The sequence below is a fragment of the Patagioenas fasciata genome, chromosome 6, assembly GCF_037038585.1.
Source record: "Patagioenas fasciata isolate bPatFas1 chromosome 6, bPatFas1.hap1, whole genome shotgun sequence".
NCBI classification, from domain to species: Eukaryota; Metazoa; Chordata; class Aves; order Columbiformes; family Columbidae; genus Patagioenas; species Patagioenas fasciata.
The window spans coordinates 15,919,018-15,944,849 of NC_092525.1; the positions used below are offsets into that span (position 1 = coordinate 15,919,018).

Here is a 25,832-nt window from a genome sequence, read left to right on the forward strand (position 1 = left end):
GAGCCCCTGCCAACTGCTCATCATGGCTCAGGATGGGTTCATCACCCCATGGCAGCAGTGATGGATCAGCTAGGGATGTCCTGTTCACCACCCAGCCTGTCTGGCACAGCACACAGCCCCAAGAAGTGATGGAGGGACCAAGAACAGCCACAGAGGTCACAGGTGGGGGACATTTACCTGCCCGGAGGAGAATGACTTGGTCTTCCAGTGTCAGGTCAGAGAAGTGGGGGATTCTCTTGGCCCACTCGACGAGTGTGAAGAGCTGCTTGTCAGCCGCATGGCATATGTTGGTGACAGGGTCATTTGTCTGATAAAAAACAATATTGAAATGAAAAGAGCGGAGGAAAAGAGGAGAAATCGTCAATGTAAAATATTTTATAATCACTGTCTGCACTTCACACAGTATTGGATCAAGTGAACAATATTCAGAGCCACAAGTAAAATAATCAAATTGCCAATAACCTCAGCTGTGCACTACTGGAAAGAGAACATAATTACTACTACTATCCCCTCTACAACCAGCTAAATCAGCTGGTTGCTAAACTTTTCTATTTGCTTGCTGCTTTTTGCAGAACAAGTCCTGCACGGCAAGCTGCAGTCCCCAGGGCACATCTAAAAGCCATCAAGCAATGGGCATGAACAGCAGTTTTATCCAAACCAGTAAAACCACAGCAGTAAAGCTGCTGTGTCCAGCTCTATTCCAGTCTCGGTCACTGGGCTGTGCAACTGTGGAAGTCAGCACAGGGCTCAGACTCTCCAGCATCCAGCTGTTGCCTTATCCACTCATTGAAACCAAAGGGAACTGGAGAAAAGCATTAGGAAAATAAAGTACAGGCTGTTTTCTAGTTGTCATTCTGAGTAGCTTCAAAAGAAAAATTGCTGGTGATTTTTAGTTGGTGTAAAGCAAAAACCCCTTGCAAAATGCTAGCCATTCATATGGGGTTTACCTTCTCAAATCGTGTCTCTAAGGCTCTCATCTCAAGCTGCAAACGATGTTAGTGTCCCTTACCGAGCTCTCTGTGTTCACATCGCTGTACGCCTCCGTCTTGGGTTCAACTGCCAGCTCAGCTTCCAGAATCCTCTCCACAGGCATGTCCTCGCTGCCATTGCTTGTGGACTCGGCCTCATTCTCACTCCGCTCCCTGCTCCTCTGCCTCTCCTCCTGCACAGCTGCAGGACAGAAAAGTGTCTCTTTACATTCACAGCAACACTTACCTGCTCACGGGGGGCTCCCTTTCCTCTAGGAGAAGGGATGAGAAACCCCATCAGGAGGGGTAAAGCAGAAAAGAAATGAGTATTTCAGATGTACATCCATTAAAATGGCTGCCTCCACCACCACCCCAATAACTTTGGGGCTGCTGTAGATCAGCGGCCTCCAAATTTGACAAAAGGTTGTGAAGCTCCAGAATAAAGAGGAGTTGATGCCTGCAGGTGGCAGCCTGGACTCATGTTGGAGGAGCCAAGAGGGACCCAGCACCCACACACTGAGGTTTGCTGTGCTCACTGCATGCTTCCAGCAGTCCCGCAGCAGCCAGATAACCCAGGGGCAGGGCTGGATGGTCGCTCATCCCCAGTTGGATCCACACACTGCCCGACTCATTCCTGAGCAAACACTTACCCAGCCTGGCCCAGCCCTGGTGTTACCTCTCCCTTCACCACCTCTCTTCCCAGCCCACCCTGTTAGAGAGCAGACCCCAGCACCTCTGATTGCCCCTACACCTTCAAATCTCTTCTCACATCTCTGTAGATTTTCCAAAATATCTCCTGGCTGGAGGAACAGAGTCACTTAAATCCTCCCCACACCTCAGCTGTTAACTCCCAGGGCTGCTGAGTGTGTGGATGACATGCCAACATAGGATGTGTGTACATGGTATCCTTGTGATCAACAGAAATCCTGGGTGCACAATTTTCTTTGAGAAAACCCAAAGAAAAATAAGAAAATCCTTCTAAAGAAAAAAAAAAAAAAAGGCAAGTGACCAGCAGGTGGCATCAGTTTAGCTCATCCCAAGACACCAACCCTGCTACAATCCTGGTAGCATCACTTCCCCATAGGAGCCTGGGCAGGTGCCCAAAGTGCCATATAACCCCTAAGGGACAGGTAGGCAGCTGGCCTGGGCTCAAAGAACTGCCTGTACTGAGCTGCAGGCATTTATACACCTGAAATGAAAGGTTCAGCGGGGGAGAAACTGGCTGCAAAGCTGGCCCTGCCATGCAGACATTGGTGCTTCACTATTCAACAGCTGAACAGCTTCCCCACCTGTTAGCTGAGCACCAGACAGTGTCCAGAGGAGTGCGAAAACCATCAAGGCTGAGGGATAAAAAGTCGTTTAAGAGAAGAGAGGACATAAACACCAGGGGACACCAAGAAAGGAACTGGCTCAGCAAGCCCACTGTAAGCCAGCAGGAGAACTTGATCCCCATTTTCACAATTAGGTTAAGTGCTGCTGGAACAAAGGTGTGACAAGCATTTAGGCCAGATACTTGGATCAGGAGATTTCTTTCCCATTTGTCTTTACAGCTCTGCTGTTTGCAGTGGTGTCAGGAAAGAAGCCCTTGCATCAGCCTTGCCTTACTCTGGCTTATGTCAGGGTGCTCCCAGAGGCAGGGCCAAACCACAGGAGGTTCCTCAGCACTGAGACTCATGACCAACTCTGTAACATTCAGCACTTCCCTAAGTTTCTCCCAGCTGGGAGGATGTGCTTCCCAGCACTGTCCAGCTGCTGGGCAACTGGCAGGACCCAAGGAGATGGCTCAGTGGGGCATCCAGTCTCGCACTGGTGAGGGAGGGAAACACAGGACACACATGCACAAGCCAGCTGTGGGAGGCATTTGTCCTCTTCAGGGCAATGGACAAGAAGAAGCCAGGAAAGTGTTTCTAAGGTCATAAAAATCTTAGTGGAAAAAGGAGCACGCAAAGGAAATACCAGTCCCATCACTCAGCCCCCAAACTCATCCAGGATTCCTTGCTCAAGCTGCAATCTGTCCCCAGTTTCTGCAGCTCCCCAAAAGCCTCCTGTGATTATTGCAGCCAACCCCCCACAGGATCCAAGATCCTGAGGTTTACATTTTCACGTTCCACCAAGGGAAGCAGCATTGATGCCCTGGTCCTCTGAACCACTTTGCACCCAGCTGGAAGTAAGAGCTGTGCCTGGGATTAGGTTTCCGATTCAAGTTTGGCATTTCACAGTCCCCTGCTGCCCTAAGCACTTGAGGCAGCACAGCATTGATGATGCTACAGGGAACAGGACGAGGCTCAGCCTGTGCCCAGTGCTACAGCTACTTCCCCAGGCTCTGCCCTGCACAGTCTGAGCTCCTGCACAGGGAGCAGCTCTGAAGGGGGACAGCGTGGCCTCCAAAAGGGACAGCTACACGGCCTGCTAGCATTCAACCCCAGAAGCAGCACAGTTATTTTATCTTGGAAAAACAAAACAAAACAACTTAAACGCTATGCTAGTTGTCACTACCTGACCTTGCATCTGTCAGTATAATTTAGGAGACAATCCAGCTCAGCAGTCCTTGCTTCACCACGGAGGGAGCAGCAGGGGGCAGAGGTGGACAGACAAACAACCATGCCACTGGGCTTGCTTTTCCCTGCAGCAGAAACTCACTCGGTGGTGGCTTTTACAAAGACCTTTGCACTATCCAGGGTTGTGTAGGAGAGAGGCAGGGCTGCAGGACTCACCACAGACACATATCACTCTCAGCATCTCTTGGAAGTTTCCTTCAAGCCAGTGCAAAACCCCTCTAAGTCCAATTGCCCCAGGTCAGATCCTTGCTCCAGATCAACATCTTAGGTGGTTTGGGCAAGAAACAGAGTCCTTTGGGGGTTACAGCAAGTGCATGCAGAGCATAGAAGAAGCTGCATGAACTGCATCCATACAGCTCCCTCCTGCAGCACAAAAACACCACAGGCTGTGAGCTGTACCAGAGCTCATCTCCAGAGGTGAGGTTAGGAGTGGAAATAACAGAGAAATAAAAGATAGAAATAAATCGTTCACCCTTATCTTCCAGTACAAGAATTGATGAGAAATGAAGCCAGCAAGCTGAAAACAAAAAAGGAGGTTGCTCTTCACACAAGAGACAATCAGGCTGCAGGACTCCTCACTGGCTCGTGCTGTCCACAGAGGAGGTTTACAAGGGTTCAGGGATTCCAGGACAGGCCATTAATGGTCACTAACTAAAGGCAAGGTTGGGTCAAAAATCAATTAATAGGTTCAATAGTCACCCTTACGTGTAATTAGGTGGGACAGGAAGAAAAGTAGTGTAAGAGCTTCCCCATCAGCCTCACTTCCTTTACAAAATGAGGTCAAAAATGCCCTGAAGCTGCCAGTGTGGGTTCCTGGAATGTTTCACCCTTGGAGGGCCACCAATAGCCAGATTTACCCTAATTAATGTAAGGAAAATTTCTATAAGCCTGTTCCTTCCACTAGCCTGCACACACCTTCCCTCTTCATCCCCATCGCGAGGCACTTCTGATAGCGGCAGTACTGGCAGCGGTTGCGTTGGCGTTTGTCGATGAGGCAGTCCTTGTTGTCACGGCAGGTGTAGATCAGGTCCTTCCGGATCGTCCTCTTGAAGAAGCCTTTGCAGCCCTCACAGCTGTACACCCCGTAGTGCTTCCCTGGGGAGGCAAGGGGAGGCCGTCAGTGGGCAGACAGGCATTTGCCATTCCCTCCAGCATGAAAGAGCTCAAATCAACCCTAAAGGTGGAAAAAATGGGCTGCAGAGCATCACCTCAGCAGGCCTGACTTAGCTTTAGTGGCTCTTTGCCAGGAATAGTGACCAGCAGCAGTCTGCTGGTCACAGGATGATTTTGATATATTTACCTTTGATAAACGAGGACAAAATGTAAAATGAGATTATGCACATAAGGAAGAAGAGCATGGCTTTTAGGTTTGCTCTTTTGGGGACACAGCGCAACTACTCTGCCAAACAGACAGCCTGCCCTTGGGTAATCCGAGGCAGCTGTGAATCCTGCAATGCCAGCATGCCCCAGTGAGCTTCCTCAGCATTCGCTCCTGTGCAAGCCTCACTTCAGAGTGTCAGAGGAGTTTTCATTGCACAAAGCCTTCCCCAAGAAAGAAAACCTCCTACCTGAGGACCTGTCCCCACAGATGGCACAGATGTGCTTGGCTAAGGATCCCGGGCTTGTGGATGGATAATTCATGTTCCCAATCCCTGGGAGACCTGGCAAGGGTTTGACGTCCTCCGAGCTGCTAACATTGTTCAGGACGTTGAGCTGCAGAAGCAGAAAGCACAAGACAGGTTAGAGCGTCAAGACTCATACCTCAATGAAACCATCCCCAAACAGAGCTGACCCTTCTCTTACTGCTCCTGCTGGGCTTGTCCCACAGGCAACTCCATGGGCTGCCATGGGCAGGCAGACATCTCTCCATTAATCCAGCTGGAGGGGTTTAAGCAGATGCCTGGTAGCAGATATTGCCTCTCACCCTGCCCTGATGCTGTAACCAAAGCCAAGACTAAGCAGAGCTGGAAAAGGGCAGGTAGCATCCCTCAGCTGCTCAGTTACAGCCTCCACGTGACAAGGCTGGTGGGACCCTGCCCACTTCATCAGAGCATGGTGATCACCAGCTGTTTGTGGCCTCCAGCACTAACAGCTTAGTAAGGAAGAGCTTTGTGGCCAGGCAACGTGTTGCAATTAAATCTGCACTGCTGCATGGCTGGGAAAGCTGTAATACTGTTTTTTTTTTAAAAAAAAAAAGTGTTAAGTGGGTTAGCTTCCCTGCCTCATGATGTGCAAATCTGCATAAATGCATGAAAACACGGGCATCTTAGGTACTCCCTGGGACTCAGGTTCACAAACACTATCATAGGCTGGAGAACGAAGCGGACTCCAGAGCTGCCAGATTTAAAAGAAAGGGAGCAGGCTGAGCATCCAAAAAAATATCAGCTGCAGTGAGATGCAGGCGAACAGCCCAGAGCCCCCAGCTGAGATCCCTGGGGGCTGCTCATGGCTGTTGCAAGTTAAAGGTTACAAACCGACATCGATTAGAGACCAAAGCCTGATGTTGCCCAGGGCTTTGTTTTATTGCTATTTGCTTTCAAGCTGTTGTCGGCAGGGCAGTGAGGATTAAGGGCCATGGACCACATCTTGTCAAAAGCTGTCTGGGCAGAGCAACATGTCTCCAAAACCACCATCAAATCACTGCCATGCTTCAAGGGCTGAGAATGGTCTCTTCTTCACTGAGCTTGTTTTTAACAGCTGCCCCAATTTATCAGCTCAATTTCATCTTCCAAGCAAGAGCTTTGCATTAAAATCCAGCTACAGCCTTCATTACAGTCTCCATAATATTTAAACCACTTGATTTCATGCATGTTCTTGCAAGTTCTCTGTTTGCTCCAAGAAACTGTCTCCCATGAAAAAGTGTAATATTTCCACAGTGAATTTCAGCAAAGAACAAGAAGGGTTCATCCCATGGGGATTTTGGACCTGTCACTAGAAAAACAAAAAGATGAAGCCTGTTTTCATCTTCTCACACTCCTGTCCCTCATTTTCAAAGCTTCAACATTCTGATGACATTGAAAATACAAATTATCCAGTAGAAATTGGTTTGCTGCACTGGAAAATGAAAGTGTACAGGAAAAAAAATGACCCAGAGGTTCACTCTCTGTAGCAGAGATCCAGCCCAGGCACTGAGGAGTCCCAAATTCTTATACTTCAACATCCAAACTTGGCTTGAGGAAAAGAGAAATTGACCCATTCCTTCCCACAAGTTTTCAGCCACTGTTTTTACCCTGGAAACTTCTTCTTGGCAAGAGGAGGAACTTTTACAGTTTAAAATGTTACCCAGAGCTCAGGTACCACCTCTTCTTTCTCTCTGGCTGCACTTTGAGACAATAACAGGGAGAGAGGGTGTATGGGGGAGGAAGGGAAAGGGGCAGTTTTAGCCACCAGTGTCCTTGGAGCTTGACTCCTGCAGGTTAAGTGCAACCATGTATGATATCTGGGACAACCGCTTGAACCCAAATCCATTAGCTGCCTCCCTGCTGAATCCCCAAGGCCCAGCTGTCTCCTTGAATTAGAGGCAACACAAATGAAACCTGCTCCTCAGAGCTGGGAACTTGGCGCAGCGCCTGGACTGGGGAATACTGCTTCCTGAAGCATCCCCAGCCCCAGAGGAAAAGCTTCCACACAGTCAATGTTGCCACCAGCTCCACCACCATGAAGGACCTGCCCTGGATGCCACAGCCATGAATGTTGTCAGGTTGATGAGGAAGAGTCGAGTGGTGCAAGGGGAGGAAGGGTGACCAGCACATCCACTGCAGACAGCCTAGACCCACACAGGAGTTGAGGATGCTGGTCAAAGGTAAAGCCAAACCTGCTAAATCACCCTTATACCCTCTCAGAGCTCCTCATCATACCATCCTCTCCCAGTCTTGGTGGCAGACACTAGGAAGAACTTGAGCCAGACTGCGGAGTAGCAGTGGGGTACAGGGCAGAGGACTGAGGGACCATCTTCTCACTGCTTCTCCAGCAGGAACCATGAGACTCTTGAGCACTCCTTACCTTCAGGTCCCACTAATAAAATGCGAAGTCTTGTTAATAAAAGGCAGAACTTCCACTTAGATCAGGAGTCTCAAAACATTTCAGCACACTGTCAGAATTCCACACTGCCAACGTGGTCCATGCCAGAGGCGGTGCCAGGCTCTCAGGGCAGCAGGTACCTGCTCCACGGAGCCAACCTGGGAGGCTCCCAAGCCCACTCACAGCTCTGGGGAGGCACCGACCTTTGTCTGGAGGGGAACCCCAGCACCTGAGTGAGCTCAGGCAGTAAGGACAGAAGCACTTCATTTTTCTTCAGGCAAAGTTTACATGCAACAGAATGTACGTGGCTGGCATTTAACATTAACATTTGTCTCTCTCTAGAAAGTCTGTCTCCCTTCCAAATAATGAAACAAAGCAGATATCCTTTTGCAGGAAGAAGGGGAATGCTTCACATGCTACAGCCCTTGGCTATTCTGATTATTTCCACATACAGTAATCGTACACACCACAATAGATGCAGCGGAGGGGAACTGGACTGCACTCATGCTGAAAACAGACTTCAGAATTAGCCCTCTCCTCTTACTGTGCAGGGTATTTTGAAGTATACACAAGTGTCTTCTCTGTGTCTGTGCCAGGGGAATTTATGCAGAAAGATTCACACGCTGGAAATTGTTCTTTACAGTTGATCTCTCTAAGCAGCCAAAATACACCAGACTCCTCACCAGCCAACCCGCTCCCTAAAGTTTTTGGACTTTACCCACTCTGAACACCACGAACTGTAGCAAAACAGGCAAGCCCATCTGTCTACCTGCGGATTGGCATGCGTCATAAAATTCATGCCCGGGGCTGAGGACAGAGTGACGGGGTGCGAGCCGATGGAGGACGCGATGACTCTGTACGGCGAGCCCAGCGCGTTCACCGCAGACCCGATCGCGTTCATGGGGGTCGGCAGCGCCCGGGAGGCGTTCGCAGGGGGCTCGAGGTAGTTGTGGTGCCCGTCCACCGGATTTCCCGTGGAAAGGCTTGATGACGGGCTCACAGACGTGGAGCTGGCAGGAATAGGGGAATCTATAGGGAGAAGAAAAAATATTAAATACGCTATGAGTGTGGCTGGCTGTACAGTTATCAGCTACCCAGTCTTGTTCATGTCAGCATAGATGCTTGTCAATATTCAAGGCCAAGCAAAAAACAGGCTTTATGCTAAAAAGAAAAAGAACAAAATGTTGGTTATGGTACAAGAAAGAGAGTTTCATACAGCAACAAAACATATTATGAAGATAATACTTAACAACACAATTCTTCTTCACTGCTTTGGTGCCTCAGCTAACTGGAAAGAAGGCACCGCTGCCTGCCTGCCTCAGGCTGGTGTTCTCTGAATTGCTCCCCAAGGTCCTATTTCTTTTCTCCAGGTTGGCTCTACAAAGAGCACACATCTGAAACCAGGAACCCCCACTGACCCGGCCGGAAACCCTAAATGCTCCTCATGTCTTACGAAACACGTTTGGTGTCTGCAATGGCTCAGGCATTGTGCTCAGTGAGTTCTTCTTCCCATGGCTCAACTCTTTCCCTTCCCACCCAATTACCTCTCCACCGTGCCATTTCACATGTTCCTCCTGCTCTCAGAAGTTGATGCCAACATCTCCAGGAGGAGCTGGAGTAATGTGGGACAGAAACTGCACACAACATGCTAGCAATGTAGACAACAGGACAAGGTACTCACAAAATATTTTATCCATTACTCTTCCTCACTTAGTAGGAGACAGCAGAGACTGTGGCCACACAGACATGCTGGGGTAGACAGCCTTCCAGCCACAAGAAAAGAGCGTTTCCTCCTTCCACACAAAAGAGCTCAGTGCACATTGCCAAACTGAGCCTCACAAGTAACCCTCATGAGGTCAATTTGCCCCTGAACCCCACCAGGGAAGAGGTGGCAGAGAAAAGCAATATAACCTTGATCATTGCCACTTCAGGGCAGTCTCTGAGGCTGAACACCTCACCCTAGGCCTAAACACTGTTTTCGGTAAGACCAGTCTCAAATATTCAGAAGGTATTTGGGCAGCAAAAGCCCCCTAGTCTCAATAGGTTGTATATCCAGATGTATTTTAAGAATTTATATAACCTTTTTTCCCTCCCCTGGAATTTACCAACCCCAGTTAGCATTAGCTGTCTTTAACATTTCAATGAACTATTGTTTCTCTGTTGGTTTTTCAACAGAGGAGATCATTCCCTGAAGTAGCAAGGCAAAGATGTTGTGTGGGAAGGTCACAGTTGGTTTTCCATGGCTGGCACAGAGGATGCTTGTTCCCATTGCATTTGCAAGTAAGGTAGCGCTTTGGTGTTTTGTTTCGTTGTTTGGTTTTTTTTTCCTCCTTTTAACATTATTGCAAAAGTTATTTATGTGACAGTGTTTGTTATTTTACCTGAAGTAACAATCAAATCTGATTCAAAGGGAAGATGCACAATAAAGACAGGAAAAGGTCAGCTTGCTGAATAACATTAAAGACATTTGTCAGAGTCAAGGAGGACTCGATCCACCGTTATCAACCCACTTCAGACTTAATTCTGCAGAGGGAGGGGGAGAAAAGGTCTTTGTCAATTCTTGCTTTGGCTTTTTGGATCAATTCTCCCAGTGGGAAAGCAATGTGCAGCAAGAGGAAGCCAGCTCAATGACAACGACAGAAGCCTTGGAGGCAGCGAGGCGGTCTGGAGGCAGAGCCAGGGCTCCTGCTGCTGGAGAGAGTCACCCCATGTCCCCCACCACCTTCATGGAGACACACAGCCTGTTTTCTGTTAGCAGACAGCAAAATCCCTACCTTGTAATGGCTTCCAAGCGCAAAAGCCCTTCACATCCCAGAGACAGCTGCCAGGAGAGCCTTTAGCAGTGGGCAGAAAATGTGCTGTTTGCCTGGCCCCCACCTCACCTAAATGCTCAGCTCACAGAGGCACCTCAGTTGTTTCCTGGGACTTAAGAAGAGCATCCTGCCTTGTGTCATCATCATCAGCTTCAGAGAAAAGCATATGCATTTTTCATCACCTGCGAGTAGCCTGGTACCATAGCATGCAGTCCTCTCCAGCATCTGTAGCAGACTTATAAATAAATTGGTTTTATGCCTCTTTAAACAACCAGATAAAGAACATTGCCTTTGAGGATTCTACAGCTTGGAAAATAAGTCACTGAAGGGGAGACTGGGCAGAAATCTATCACAACAGGACAGCTAAGGAGAAGAATGATTCTTCATGCTTTTCTATTAACCTGGAAAAGGGCACATTTTGAAAGTATCATGCAGAAGATTTAAAACAGTAAGAAAAGACTTCTGTGAGAGTTATTTAATCACTTGCATTTACTACAGACCTCACAGAAACACTGTCACCAGTAAGTTTCTCCATTAGAAAGGCTCCAAGTTTCACAAGCACCCAAAGCAAGGTTTTCACCCAAGGAGATTGCTGGCCAGGGCAAGTCCCACGGTGCACTTGTGTTGTGCCAAGAGATGACTGTTCAAGGGCTACGGCCAGAGGAACCCCCCAGCTCCCAGGATAGGATCAAAGGTTGAAGCCAGGAAGCCTGGAGGGCTTGTGCCTACCTCTGTCACCCCAGCAACGAGGCACCAAAGAGGAAGCACGAATGGATGAAGGAGTGTTTGCTGGTGAAGGCGGATGGATAAATAAAAATATCTACTGGAGAGCATACAGGTGTAAAGCCAGGCTCTGCTGGGGCCTGATGACACAAACCAGAGTTAACATGTATGTTTCCTCAGTGTCTGGCCACACTGTCCTGCCAAGGCTGTGACAAAGATGTTGGTCAAAATCATCAGTGTTAGCTTTCCATTTACCAATGAACAATTTTATCCATCTGTAATAAACGGTAATAGAAACCCCACTCACAAAAGCAGAGCCAACAAAAACCAAACAAACAAAATCAAAGCAAAGCACTCCTGCAAGCCAGTCCAAACTTTGACTTCCAGTGCTTCCCTGGGAGTCAGTCCCTGAGGGAACAGTAATGCGCCCTCCTGCACCTGGGGAAACACTTCTCTCAGCTTCTCATTCTCAGGCTGGAGCACTCTGAGAGGGACACAAGATGCGGCTGCTAACAGGCTATCAGCTCGGGTGAAGAACAATTTGCATGGATGGCAGAAGGTGTGCAAGAAGAGCCATGCCAAAGCATCCTTGATGTTAGAGTTACTTATTCCCCAAGATGAGTACCCTCAAAGTGGTTTCCATCCAAAGCAGGCAGGATGGCTTGGACAGTGCTGACAGCAGAGTTTGCAAGTCTGGTGCATTTTGGTTGAAATTGATCAAATGAAATGATCTGCAGGAAAACACCAATTGTCCACGTCCCACATCTCCTGGCAGAAAGCAACCAGAAAGGCCTAGGGCTCACAGGGATGACATGGCTTTCCTCAAGGTATTTTCTCCGAACGTTTAAGAGACAAACAGAAACCAGCACGGCAGCGAACTGGGGCCAGTGGGGAAGCATCTCTGGGACAGAGCTGAGGGGACCAGGGACACAGGACTCAGTCCTGCACAGCAGCCACAGCCGGCTGCCTCTGCAGTGGCATTTGGCACAGGTGACATTTACACAGGCCAAAGCGGGGCTGGAGTCTGTCTGTCAGGTAACGCGAGGTGACAAGCGATAGCGGGGACTCAGCCAGCTGCGCTGGGGCCCGCGGAGCAGAGGGCGGCCCCACAAAGCAGAGGGCAGCCCCACGTTGGGAGATGAGGGCTCTGCGACTGGCACGGCCCCTGCCTGCAAGCACCAAACGCGGCTCCCAGACTGTCCAGGACCCCACGTCTGCTAGGAAAGACTGGCTGAGACCCTGCATCGAGCATCACGGCTTGCGACTGTTTTGAACCATCTACTCCAGATTCAAGCCCAACTTATTTCTGATCCACAAATGGGGCTGTTTATGTGCTTCTCCCCCACCTCCCTCTTCCACATTAATGCTTGGACAGGACCTCTCCTGAAGAGATGTTCAGGGAAGCCTGATATTGTATTTATTTCTCTCCTGGAGGAACAGGGGAAGAGAAGACATAAGGGAACTGCCTTGTGTGGATTCTCTGATATCTCTACTGCAAACATGCAGTGTCCAGAGAACCCAGTGCCTCAATCAGTGTTCCACAAGCTCTCTTGTACAGAAAAGCGCACATCCCAGCCTTCTATTTATAGAAAGCAAATTCTAAAAAGAAGAAACTTGTATTTGGGAGATTTGCTGGTTCAAACTGCCTCTGCAAATGCATCACAACCCTTGCAGCAGAGAGCAGCCGTGGGCTGGAAGCATGCACACAGACATGATGCCCATCCTGTTGCTCTGGCATTCAGAATAAGGATGCTATCTAAAGTCTGCATAGACAACTCTGCTGACATTAGAAAAAATGATGAGAGAAGACCCTAAGAACCACTCTGTTCTCTGCATTTTGACAACAGTGCCCTTAAGGACACAAATAACAGCATTACATTCACTCACCAGGCACTGAAGCAAAACAAGAACACAAAGCTTTGATACCCCCACTTCCATCTGTGTTTTACCTCCACCTTAGAAAAATCTCAGTCCAGAGGTGGGAAACTTGCATGAATAGCCTTACAAAATCAAACAGATGAACACTGTCTACATGACAGCAGATGTGTAGGTGTCCAACAGATGCATCTGCAGAGCACAAAGCTCCAGGTCTACCACACCAATGTTAAACAGCCAGGCCTGGGCTAACACAGCTAAACTGGTCCACGATCAACACCAGCTCGATAAAGCCAGCTTGGATACATCTGTGTTGTGAGCACTTCACAGGTAAAGCTGGGGCAGGTGTGGAAGCAAAGACTACCTGCAAGAGTGTGTTAGTGACCCCTAGTGCCAAGGCAAAGGCAGCAGAAAGAGAAGCATTCAGGCTGCAACCAATAAAGTTGCCTTGATTTTCACCCAAATAATGGTAGGAAACACCAACCTCAGCCATTATATTTGAGCAGAAAGTGGAATGAGAATGCACAGAGACCAGAAACATCCAAGCCCTACACAGATGGGCTATTCAAACAACATGGGTTGTAAGTTTGTTTTGGTTAAGGCCTTCGGCTATAACACTTAGCAAAGCCTTGAGAGGAAAGGGATCAGTGTTAAAAACCAGGGGGTCTTTCTTCAGCTAAGGTCTAAGGTGATCCTACCTCCCGAGACCTGCAGATCCCTGGTAAGCCTGGAGATGATGATACTTTCAACCTTTGCAGTTTTGTTTTTAATGTCAGAGAGAATCAAAGGCTGGAACAAAACACTTTCAATAATGAAAAACACACGCATGCTTCCGAGGCCTCAGATATACACAGAAAGGGTTCATTGCATTGGCATGAACAATTAAAGGTGCAAGTTGCTCTGCTTGACACACGACTAGCACAACTTTGCAGATACCATAATACATCCTCTGCAGATCAGAGAGCACCGAGAAGTGGTAAGAGACATGCAGAGAAGGGCTGATTTCAGCAGAGGTGCACAGGCGTGCGTGGGAGGCACAGCTTGGCAGGCAGCTCGTCCTTGGGGACGACCTTCGAGGGGAAATACCTGTGAGAAACACTCCTGAAACTGGATGCAGTTATGTAGCAGGGAACCCACGTTAATGGGAATCAAACACAGTTTTGCTGCTATGACTGCACAAGTAGTTTTTATTTACTACAGGGAAGCTAAACTGAAAAACTATTCCCTTTCTGGTGATATTTTTACCTGCCCAAGCAAATTTCCACAGACAGTACAGATTGCCATGCTAATACCTTACAGAAAGGTTATTTGCCTTGCCTCGCTTTTAAGGTCCAACAACCTTTGTGTTTCCATCTTCTTCCTCAACTCCGAGTCAATAAATAGAGCAGCCTTCTCCTGTCAGTTAACATCAAAGAAGAGCAAAAATTTTTGGAGGTCTGTTGGTACATACGTGAGCAGGGATTTCTGCAACAGGGATGTGCACAGGGCAGGAGAAAGTTTCCTTCAGCTCTCCAGGTGGTGGAAATTGCAGCTCCGTCTCCTCTCAGGTAACACTCCAGTGCTGCCCTTGCAAACAGGGACCACCCAAAACCTGGCCCCACAAGAAGCTGTGGTCTGGAAGCAGATGAGACTTTCACCTGCCCTGGTGCAAGCTCAGTATCAGATGCTATTTTGAGATCTTGGTCTGATTTGACTGAAATTGGACAGCGGGTCAACAGCCTAATATGTCCAAGGACATTTGGAGAAGACACACTTGTGGTGCAACCACATATTCTCTTCTCCAGGAAGCCAAGCTAAGGAGGAGGGAAGGAAGGAGCAAAATCCTCAGAAGCCACACAGGCTTTGCCATGACTTTAACAGGATCCACACATTATAGGGTAACTCTACAGCTATGGTCATCTTGTCGACCAAAGACTCCTTTAGCAACTGCTTGTCAGGTAATTGAAATAAGGACTGCAAGTCAAATTTACTCACCCTAACAAGGTATCGCACACTCCTGGTGACCACAGCAACACACAAGAACTGAATTAAGCATCTCATCTCCAAAGAAATAAAAGTTGTTGAATGTGAGACCTGAAGAGTTTTTCATGATTGTCTAATCGAATTTTCCACCTGGCCAGCAGGACGTCCAGCACAGGATCCAGCTGGAAAAACATGCACAAATTCCTACAGTGGTCTTTAAACTCCTGAAGAGGCTACAGGTGCCCAACAGAAAGGATCCCACTGGCTGCAGGGTCAGTAGTTGCCCCAGGAAATTGAAAGCAAATGATTCCTGCTTCAAAACAAAACAAAACACCCCAAATGAAAAAACAAACAAACAAACAAACAAATCTGCATTTCTGTAGGTGTGGAAGTTGCCAAGTCACTGGATTTTCTCACACCTTTGCTGGGTCCATCTTCACATACACAGTTACAGGTACAGACAGGACAAGATCTGACACCCTGGGAAAAAAAACATCCTGCAGGTCACAAAACCTGGGACCACCATGGGCAGAAAAGGTGCCAAACAGCCAGGCAGCAGCCCCACTCCAGTCACAACCTGGGTTTTCCTCTCCCTATCCCCCAAACGACCTGGCCTAACCTCACTTTGCTTGGGAGAGCTGACAAGATTGCAACCGGAGGTGGCATGGCCACAGGCCAAGTTACATGAGTACTAATAAAAGAGACTTTGTGGAAGAGCCAAATTAGTTCTTGTCCGCAACCAACTGTGCCAGAGAGTGCTCAGAGAGAGGACAGCCAGCACAGCATCTTTCCTTGCCCTGGGAGCTGGGCTCTGGATGAAATGCATCCTTCTGGAGAATAAAAACACATTTTGAAGCCCTTTCCTTGCTTCTGCAGCCCAGGTTGTGAAGGCAAATCCCTCTGCCTTAGTGCACATCTCCTGCTTTAGGTGTCTAAGGATGACTCATCTGAACACTTTCTCTGCTACTCTACAAACTCATCTGTAACAATTCAGAGTCTGACTATCCTTTTCTCATCACAAATCATGCGCTTATTACCAATTTGTGTATGCACATTCTCAGACAAATTCGATGGTGTTATTCAGACATTTAAGGTCAAAGTGACAGTTACTTACACATTAAAAATGTGTTCCTTACTTCCAACCTGAATGCAGATAAAATTAAATTAAAGCATATCTAACACTTAAATGCTAAAAAAAAAGAAAAAAAAAACACCAAAACATGGGGTTTTTCTGTTGTTATGCTTAAAATGAAGCCCAAAATTTCAGAACTAAAGGAAATCTGAACACAATAAGATCTAGACATGCCAAACAGCAGCAGCCACATCACCTTAACTCTGCCCTCCAGCAACACGATGCAAGACCGATGAATGCAACAAAGCTACAGCCTGGTGTGGACACTGCACTTTTCTACCATCCCAGGATCAGGAATAATTTCACAGCTTTTTAAAGGAGAGGGGAGCAGCAAAGACCACAGACATATTGTGGGCCTGATGGAGATGCAGGCTGCCCACATGGTCCCCAAAGCAGTGGGAAGCTGCCATATACCCCCTCCATCAATGGTCACCATGAGCTATTCTGCTTCACCCCTCTCACTGTCCCCTTGCACAGCCCATCGGACTCCCTAAAGTTGTCTGCCCAGAGCAGCAGTTGCTTTCTCAAGCCGCCAGGAATCCCTCTCTGCAGACCCAAGAACCCAGGGAGAAGCAGCCCCACACCACCCACAGGCCCCCAAGCTGCCTGGGGGGCATGGGAAGATGTGAGCAGCCTGTACCGTTCAGGGAGCACAGGCCAGGCCAGAGCGAGTGTTTTAAAGCAGCCCAAACAAAACTTGGCCAGTGCTTCTGCATCTCTGTCAGCAGTTCTTCTGCAGAAAACACTGCTGTTTTTCTAACTCAAGTTAGAAGCAGGTTAAAACATCAGTTAAATACACTTTTAAATGGAAGTTAAAGTCCCAACATACTGAACTGTCAGTGGGCTGGAGAATAGTTCCTTTGTCTTTATTGGTGGAGCAAAAATACCTCTGCTCCTACCACCAATTTCCTCTCCTAGAAATCTCCCAAAGGCTCTGCTGAGTGCTGTGACCTCTGTCTCTATAGGGATCTGTGCCTGGTTCTTATGAAGATCAGTTTGAATGTCACTTTCTTTTGCCTCCTTGTAAATTTGTAATACTCAACAAATTAAACACAAATAACACTTCCATTGTTTCACTCTGATTGCAGCAATAGGAGAGAGTTTGGCTTGTCTTTGCTTGTTTCTTAAAAACAACAGTGAGCAATACGTTCTTCCAATGAGTCGTCTCTTTTCTGCAGAAACTGCTTAAAAAAAGGTATTTTGGAAAGTCAAGCTCTTGTGAAACTTGAGGATGACTTGATGCAATACCAATGACTTTTCTGAAGTTGGAGAATTACCAGAGGTGAGCATCTGGTGCAAGAGGGAAGGAAAAAAAATATACACATAGTGGGAACTTCCCATGTGCAATCCAATGTCTGCACAAACCTCTTCTCTAGTAGAGAAATAACAGATTGATGTATACAGCCTGGGGGCCTCCAGAGAGAGTCCTGGAGGCATTTATCCACCCTGAAGGGCTGGAAGCAACTTGAGGAGTTTTCCAGAGATAGGAATAATTTGCATATTGATAAACAACACACTTCACGGGAGCAGCACCAGTGTTTTGTTAGCTACTCAGATGTGGGTGCTCCCAGCCCCTTGCAGCCAAGCACTCCAACCTGTTTGCTCCCTGTCTGAAGTGGGGAGCACCCCACGGCTCCTCAAACCATTCCCCTTACACAGCCCAACTGTCAGGACAAGAATAATAACTTCAGACAAAAATAATGAGTGAGCCCTGGTAACTGCTAAGCCCCATTTCCTAAGAGCAGTTCTGGTTTCTGCAACTGGGGCTCGCTCACAGCTGGTGTGTGCGGGGGCACTGCAGCTCGCAGCCATGCAGATGCAGCCCCTCGCCGACCGCTGCCTCGCTGCGCAGCCTCATTTGGCTAATCTGACACAGCTTCACGCGATTATGGTGCTATCTGTGTCACAAGGGCAGAAGACAGCCACTGGGGAAGGAAAGAGCCCTCTTTAGATTTCTTGGGAGCTGTTTTATGTTTTAAAAGTATTTTTTTTCCTCTAACAATTTAATAAAGATGCAATTGGAAAGATACTTACTTGGTTTGATCCTATTCTTTCAATGAATAGATTCAGCTCATCACATGCAAACACATCTCTCAAATGTCATAAACTAAACTTCAGAGCCAAGAGTCATGGTTTCACTCAAGCCTGCATAATTTCAGGCAGCTTGGTTTGGCCGTGCTGAAGTTCACAGCACATAAAGTCACAGGACAGCTTCAGTCACAAACACCGCAGGTTACAGCCACATAAGAGCTAAGTTAAATATGTTTTTGAATTCCCTTTACCCACCCCGTCATGCTCCTACTGAGGGATCAGTTCTTCCACCTAGCCCAGAAGGCACAGATCACAAACGCAAGTAAAATACTTACTGCCAAAGCCCGCAGGAAACTTAATGAAGTGAGGATAATTCCCATACATGTTTAATCTTCAGTTCATCTCTTGCCTTTCTAAACACAACTGCCTCCTCTAACTTCAAAGCTGCCCGGAGCACGGCACAGCCCGCCGGGGTCGGGACATGGCTCTGCAGGAGCGAGGGTTCTCGGAGGGACCCTGGGCAGCTGCCTCCTCCCGCAGCCTCATCCTCGCTTCACGCCAGCAGCAGCTGCTCGCCGGGATGAGACATGCTCTTGTTCGCTACCGCTCAGGGCTGGTTCCCCTGCTCAGCTGTCTCGGCTCCCTGCAAATTCACGGCAGACCGTCTGGGTAGCATAATCGCCTGGATAAGACACCAATCAATGCATGACGGCCCGGTATAGATCAGAAATTGGGAGGAGGTGGGGAGGTTAAGTTGTTTAGGGGAGGAGCATCGTAGGGAAGGAGGGGGGTGCTTTGCTTTTCCACCAGTGAAAACTCGATGCAGTTTATTAGTTACCCTAGTCCCAGCCATGTGGAGGTGTTTTCCAGACACGGGAAGGGCCAACCCTCGCCCGGAGGGGCTGGTGTCCTGGGGACAAGCGGGCTGATGGACAGCGCAGGAGCACACATGGAGCCATCCCAGCATTTTGGAGTGAGGGCTGAGCAGGGCATGGAGCTCCATGCTCCTGTCCTACAACCAGCCTGGCCTTGGCTGTGCTCCTGGCATCAAGTCATGACCCCTGTAGTGCTGGATTGCAGTCATTCCTCAGAAACACAGCCAGGGCTGAGGAGGACCAGGACCTTTGCTGGGGCTGGTGGAGCTGGGAGCTCAACTCTCCTCCCCAGCTACACCCAAAGGAATTCAAAAACCACCCCAAAAAAGCATCACTAATCAGTTGCTAAAGCTGTATGGGATAAGAAGAGGTGGGGACATGGGACAAAGCCCCAGGGGGTTCAATCCTTGTCACATACAGTCCGTAAAGCGTTCACAGCCTTGGCAGCAGAAAGGTTCACAGACAGTCCCATAAGTACATCCACAACTTTGAGTTAATGCTCACCCAGCATGACAAAGAAGTATTGCAGAAAATACATAGAAATTAGCAGAAATAAGCAGGCAGTTGCCAGACTGTGGCAAAGCCGCATGTAGTCTCCAGCATTGCCTCTTCCAGCGACTCGTAACCTGAAGGGCGAGCAGTCCCAGTTCCCTGCCCCAGGAAGCTCCCCCAAACTGCTGCAATTTTGGGGAGAGGCAGGGATGCAGGCAATAGCACAGCTTGTTGTTTCTGATCTGGGTGACCTCGGATGAAGTCACCTCAAAGGAACGGAGCTGGGAGGAATTTTGCCTGAGGTTGTAAATCAAGCAGAGACCAAGGTCTGCACTGATTTACACATGTGTTGGAGGAGGTGAGTTGCAGCCCTGCTGTTGGCACCAGTTGCTTGGCAGAGAAAGGGGGCACAGGGTAGCAAGGGGTTTTCCTTTCCCAGAGAGACCACAGACCACCCCTGTGTACCGGATAGGGAGCAAGCCATGCGAGCAGCAAGGAAAAACAAACAAACAAACAAAAAAAACCCACAAAAGACAGAAGGACAGCAGATTAGGATGTTTGGCACCCTTCACTCCAGGTCACCTGAGGGTCCATGCTGCCCCTTGGCACTATGCAGACTGCAAGGGGAAGATGTGCCCCCTGCCAGCACAGAGCTGCTCACAGCATCCAGCCGCAGCACGGGCAGGTGCTGACGGAGGTGCTGTCAGCCCCGAGGTGCTGCGTGTGCCAGAGAAAGAAAGGTTACCCTTGTTAGCTCTGTTTCTTGCTTTGCTCTCAGACATTGCCATATCCATTTCTCTCTCGCCAGAGAGTTTAAGCTAGGGAAGGTGGTTTGTTTTTTTTTCCCCTCTCCCTCATATTAATGATTTTTAAGTTATTTTTCAAAAGTGATTTCTGCTCTGCATCTGTTCACCAGCACCTGATAACATGCAATATCAGGAGGATAACATGCTGTGGGCACACAGCTCTTTATGGGCAGCAGGTAGATCAGAGCAACTCCGGGACTTGGAGTTTATCGGGACACAGGAGCCCACCATTTGGGAGTGCATGTCCACTTCGAATTAATGGATAACTGGACTGGTGTCAGGGGCAAGGAGGTTTGCAGGCAATAGTACCAGTGCTCTGCATAGCCTATTAGCTGTGGCCCAGGTATATACTCACTAGTTTTTCTCCCAGTTAAAAAAAAAAAAAAAAGAGATCAGTATTCAGAGTAGGTTCTACTGAGGCAAAAAACAAGTAACTGCAGTCTTGCAGGGTGAATACAAACAGAAGAGATAGCTCTTGTATTTTCTATCTGGCCACCTTTCACATCTCATTTGTTTTATTGCACAAACATAAATGGCACTGCAGAACTGTTTCAGAGGAGGAGAGGCAGACGCACAGCATGCTTCACATCCTGCTTGCAGGACACAAGTTTTGAGCTCTGGGAAGTGAGACAAGAGGGTTTGATAACCAGCACAAGAGCATAACACAGCAGCATCTGTGTGGTGCTACATCCTGCCCTGCTCCCTGTCCAGGTGAGCTTGTGTCCTCCCCCTGCCACCACTCCAACATATGAGGACATCTCCAGTGAATGTCCTCAGCAAGGGCCAGTCCTCCTCCAAGTGTACAGACCCACACCAGGGGCAGGAGCCATAGGCACAGCTCAGGTTTCAGTGGGTGCTGCCCCACACTCACCTATGGGTCCCTCTAAAACCCTTTCTACCCTGCACTAATCCAAGTGGCATCAGCTCACCAGCAGCCCCAGGGATTTCTAACCTCTAGGCAAAGTTTGCTATTTCAGGATAATGCTGGCTTTGACTCTGGTGCTGGCCTTTAACAGCCATGCTGGGGCTCCTTGTTTGGGGCAGGAGGCAAGAGCCAGGCACGGGCAGGGATGTCCCAAGGCCCCACAGGCAGAGACCCAGGGTGCTGCAGAGAACCAGCTGCAAGGTGACTTGTTTCAATCTTTGGACAGAATATTGGATTTCTCAGCAAGGTAGATTGTTTTTTCCTCTGTGACAAAACCGAAAAAAATATTTTGCAATCAAAAACCCCAACAAGCAATCTGCTCCCAAAACAAGTGATTTTCACATACACCCCCTCAAATAAGATCTAAGACTTCCACAGAAGACAGAGACTCTGTGCAGCCCCAGGCACAGACTGCCAGAGAGATGTTTCTCCAATCCAGCATCAGGGGAAAGCTCTGGCACAACGGGAAACCTGCCTGTACAGCACCCATCCAGAGACCTTTCCCACCATCTGTCCATCACCCCACAGAGATTCACCAGGGCCCACCAGAACTGAGCCACTAGTATGAGAGACAAATTTACCCTTGCACAACAGGTTTGCTTCCACCTACTTGAGTTGCATCTTGTCACCATCCCACCCTGGGTTGTCCCTTTTCCCCAGGCTGGACAAAAGGACAGCCATGGGGCAGGGCAGGAGCAGAACCAGCTGCATGTCTAGTTCAGCCCCAGCAGCACTGGGACAGGGAGGTGTGAGCAACGAAGCAGCTTTGCGTTTTAAGCACGAACGGTGCTCAGATTTAGTAGTACCATTAATTCTCACCGATCACACGGGATCTCAGCAGCTTTAATTCCATGCTAATGAAGTTTTAGTGGGGAATTATTTTTATTGATCTGCCCAGAGCGAAGAGCCTGATTTTAGTCCAGCTCTGCCAGCATCCCCTTCCCCATCCCTCTTTTCTTTCTTCCAGCTTAGAAGAAAGGGGGGAGGAAAAAAGACAAAACAGCTCTGAGCTCCTTCAAAAGGTTGGCAGTCCCAAGCTGTAAGTGGATTACTTCATTGATTTTTAGCAGATCTGGGTTAGTGAGTGCTTAGTGCTGCAGAACACATGCACACACTGAGCAAGGAAACCCCTCCAGGCCTTTTCCTCAGGCAAAGCAAGCATTGGACAATTCATTTAGGGGACCACCATCAGTTTTGGAGTATGGGCCCTGTACCCAAATCAGTCTGTGACAGACTCCAGGAACCAGCCCAGTCTCTCTTAAGTGCTGCAGGACCATGCAGAGGCAGCCCCTTAATTTCTTCTAGAAATAGCACAAGCGACCGCTTCAAATTATTGAATCCTTTTAATTTCCCCTTATTATGTAAAAGGAGAAGACATTACGACTGCTACTGTTATTTTAGGAAGGAAAACCATTGCCATGGTACTGAGTGCTGACTGCCATCCAGCAGCCATACCCTGGGGGGTATCAGTCACAGTGGGACCCCCGACAAAGCATTGCCGATTCAAGCCAACTGAGACACTAATGTTGTGTTGGGGTCTCAGGACTCACTCACCTCCTCATTAGGTTTCCAAGGCCATTGTACTGTAGCCAATATTTCAGCAGTGTTTTGGAATAGTATCTCAAAGACTTCCCAGCACTACTTAAGGCTTTTGAGATGCTGCTCTCTGGAGCCAGACCCTAAACATGTGAAGGTCTAAAGTGGAATAATCTTATTCTACTCTGCGCCAGAACCATGAAATCTAGAGATTAAGTATGGTCCCTCTTCCTTGCACATTGGATTGGACTAGGAAAACTTCAAACATAAGCGAGAATTCCATCAGTCCCCTAACCCATCTCTTTTTAAAGGTAGAGGCATCCAGTGGTTGTGCATGTGGGAACAGCATATGGAAATAAAAAGGCCTCATAACTCTACAGCTGTACATGAATCTTCCTCCAGACACACTGCTTCGAAGCTACAGAGTCCCAGAGAAAACCCACTGCTCACGGGGTGCTGGGGTTGGAGCTGGAGCTCCCTTCACACAGCTAGTGAGGTGCAACAGGGGCTACCAGACTGAGTGCTCCAGGAGCCAAAATGTCCATTCCCCTCCCTACTTGCCACCAAGGGAGGACACTGGGACATCAGGTGGCATGCTCAGGGCCAAACAGAAAGTCAGTGGCAAAGCAGGGACCTGAAACTGGGTTTCTCAGGGCTAATTAACAGACTGAATCAACCTCATCTACCTACTGTACCAGTTGACATTGGCCTGGGACAGGCAAAAGCCACCAAAAGTGATGTATCTCCTATGATTCCTTGGAGATGGAGAGGAAGGGAGCTACCACATCATCCCTTCCCCATCCAGCCTGGCCCTTTCTCACCACTGTCTCTTGTAAAGCAATAACCACAGACACCAACCTAATAAAATTAGCCCCAGAGCCCCACCAGGCTAATGCAATTAGCAGCAGCAGCATATTCAAACAGCAGCCCCACAAACACACCTGCAGTAACACAACCTGCCCTCTCCTTCTCCCCAGGCCTTCCTCATCTCTCCCTGCACCCCACAGCTGCCACCCCTTCTGGGTCCCCTCCCCACACTCCAGAGGGCACAGGCCACCATCCCCAGTATCAGGCTGCTCCAGGGAGGGCACTGCCTACCTTGCAGAAAGCACCGTCCAGTGCAGCCAAGAGCAACCTCTGAGGGCGGATAATTCCCAGTCTGTTTAAACCTTGAGAGACCTTCAATTACCAGCACCATAATGAGGCCCTCCGACACTAATCAGCGGTGTCACTGAATCCTCTTACGCCTGCCTAAGCGCCTCCAGCCGCTTTGCTAGTTGTGGGGCCCAGCTGCCCACTCCTCTCAGGGAATTACCTCCCCAGGCAGGCACCAGTAGTGGGACAAGCACATTTTGACATAGATGCAGGTGAGATGCTCCTAGGCACCGGTGACAGATGACAGGGTGACACAGACACCTGAGCAAGCCATCTGCCCAGCCCTGAAGGCACCTGGGACCAAGCCTGCACTGGAACAGGCAAGTATTGCAGAAGGAGATATTTTAGTGCCAATGCTCCCTATCTGAGATGCAAAGGGTAGGTTAACATGTGTCCATTTCTGAATATGAGGTGTCATCTATACCATTAAGCCAAGCTAATTCTCTGGAATGCTCCAAGAAACTCTTCAGCCCCAAACTGCGGCTGGCAGGTGACTCCGTCTCGTTCCGCTCCTCTGTGCTGGCACTTATTCACGGGGCAACAGGCAGCTCCCTCTGCACATCCGTTCTGACTCACGCTTTCTGTTCCAACAATGCAGTTTTTAATATCACGCAAGGAGCAAAAACAACAGGTCCACTATAACGCTGAGATATCCTGAGGCAGAAAATCCATTCGGAGCCCAGCTAGAGAGAGTCAAGTCAATTAGACACTTTCTGGGGCGTCAAGCTGCCAACAATCCCAGCCTTTGTAAGACTGAAGAATCGCTGGCTATGTGCTTCCCAGCAACTCTCCCTTGCCAGAGCAGAAAGGTCAGCAGCAGTAGCGTCATGGAAAAGCATGCAGCAAAGTATTCCTGGGAAGGTGGATCCCAAAAAAATAGCCATTTGGACCCTTTGGAAAATATTTTTTTGTCAAAAGCATCCATTGCTTTGGGTTGGGTTTGCAGAAGGATACGCAAGCCCCATTACACAGGAGATTTGTGCTACTCCAGATAGAGGTTTGAACATGTATTGTATCAAGGAGCAACAGCTGGGTCAACAGAGTACTGGCTCAGGGCTTGGGCTCTCGTGGCTCCCTGCCTGTTTTCAGACAAGTCACTCCGTCTCTTTAGTTTTGCAGGAATAAAGATCATAGAGACAAGAAAGGAACCACAATAATGCAACTGGGAGAATTACGCATCCCTCTGCATTTCGAGGTAAGTACCTGACTTCTCTTGGCAATGGTGCAAGGCAGCAAACGGGGCCATAAAACTAGGATTCCAGTTTGGTCAAGGACTGAATTAAGCCAGGATTTCTCTGGGCAAGAGCTGAAGTCACTCAAATCCAAAGGCAGGTCTCTGACTAAAAGGCTGTCATGTCCAGAGGAGATTTTGGTGCTAAATGAACACCCAGCTCTTAACAAATTCCACTTCGACATGTTATTTGGTGTTCAGCAAGTGGCTTTCAAAGGACAGGTGAAGCAACGGTTCACCCGATACTTCCTTGATACCACCCCGCAAGAAAGCTTTCCAACCAGAGTGCCAGAGGACCTGCAGGTTGTCATTTAAATGCAAACCACTCTTTAACACTGCTGCACACACGATGTGAAGCTGAGATTTCTGCAAGATGACTGAAAACAGGTAGGTTACCTTCCTCCAAAGAAAACTACACCCTGAAGACCAAGATTTCCTCATCTCCTGAATAAGAGTTCTCAGAGAAACCTTAGAAGACGCAGCCCTTGCAACTGCCCCCAATTTTGCCACTCACCCACAACAACTATTTCTCAGAGGGAATATTTCAACAGAAGATGGTTCCTTGACCAGGTTAACCCTCCATTATTGCTTGCAGGGACACAGACTCAAAAAAAAAAAAATCCTCTCAGTAACAAAAAACCTACAGATTTTAGGGCTTCTCTGACTACCAGAAACAAACTACCAAAGTAAAACTCAGCCTCTCTATCTCTGCAGAACTCCTGGAAAGCTT

At 48.5% G+C, this 25,832-nt stretch overlaps 1 protein-coding gene across 4 annotated transcripts in view; it reads right to left on the reverse strand.

Annotated features, from left to right (window-relative positions):
- RXRG (retinoid X receptor gamma) overlaps positions 1 to 25,832 on the reverse strand; it is a 38,890-nt gene that overhangs the window by 3,087 nt on the left and 9,971 nt on the right. For 2 of the 4 annotated variants that reach the window (XM_071810029.1, XM_065842304.2), the window contains 5 exons: positions 8,316 to 8,575; positions 5,095 to 5,239; positions 4,442 to 4,621; positions 1,010 to 1,170; positions 178 to 307 (listed from right to left, as the gene is read on the reverse strand). In XM_071810029.1, coding sequence (XP_071666130.1) covers positions 178 to 307; positions 1,010 to 1,170; positions 4,442 to 4,621; positions 5,095 to 5,239; positions 8,316 to 8,575 — 876 coding nt within the window. Of the gene's footprint in view, positions 1 to 177; positions 308 to 1,009; positions 1,171 to 4,441; positions 4,622 to 5,094; positions 5,240 to 8,315; positions 8,576 to 14,931; positions 14,951 to 18,417; positions 18,765 to 25,832 lie in introns of those variants that run through there. The other 2 variants (XM_065842305.2, XM_071810030.1) reach the window with 2 other exon arrangements.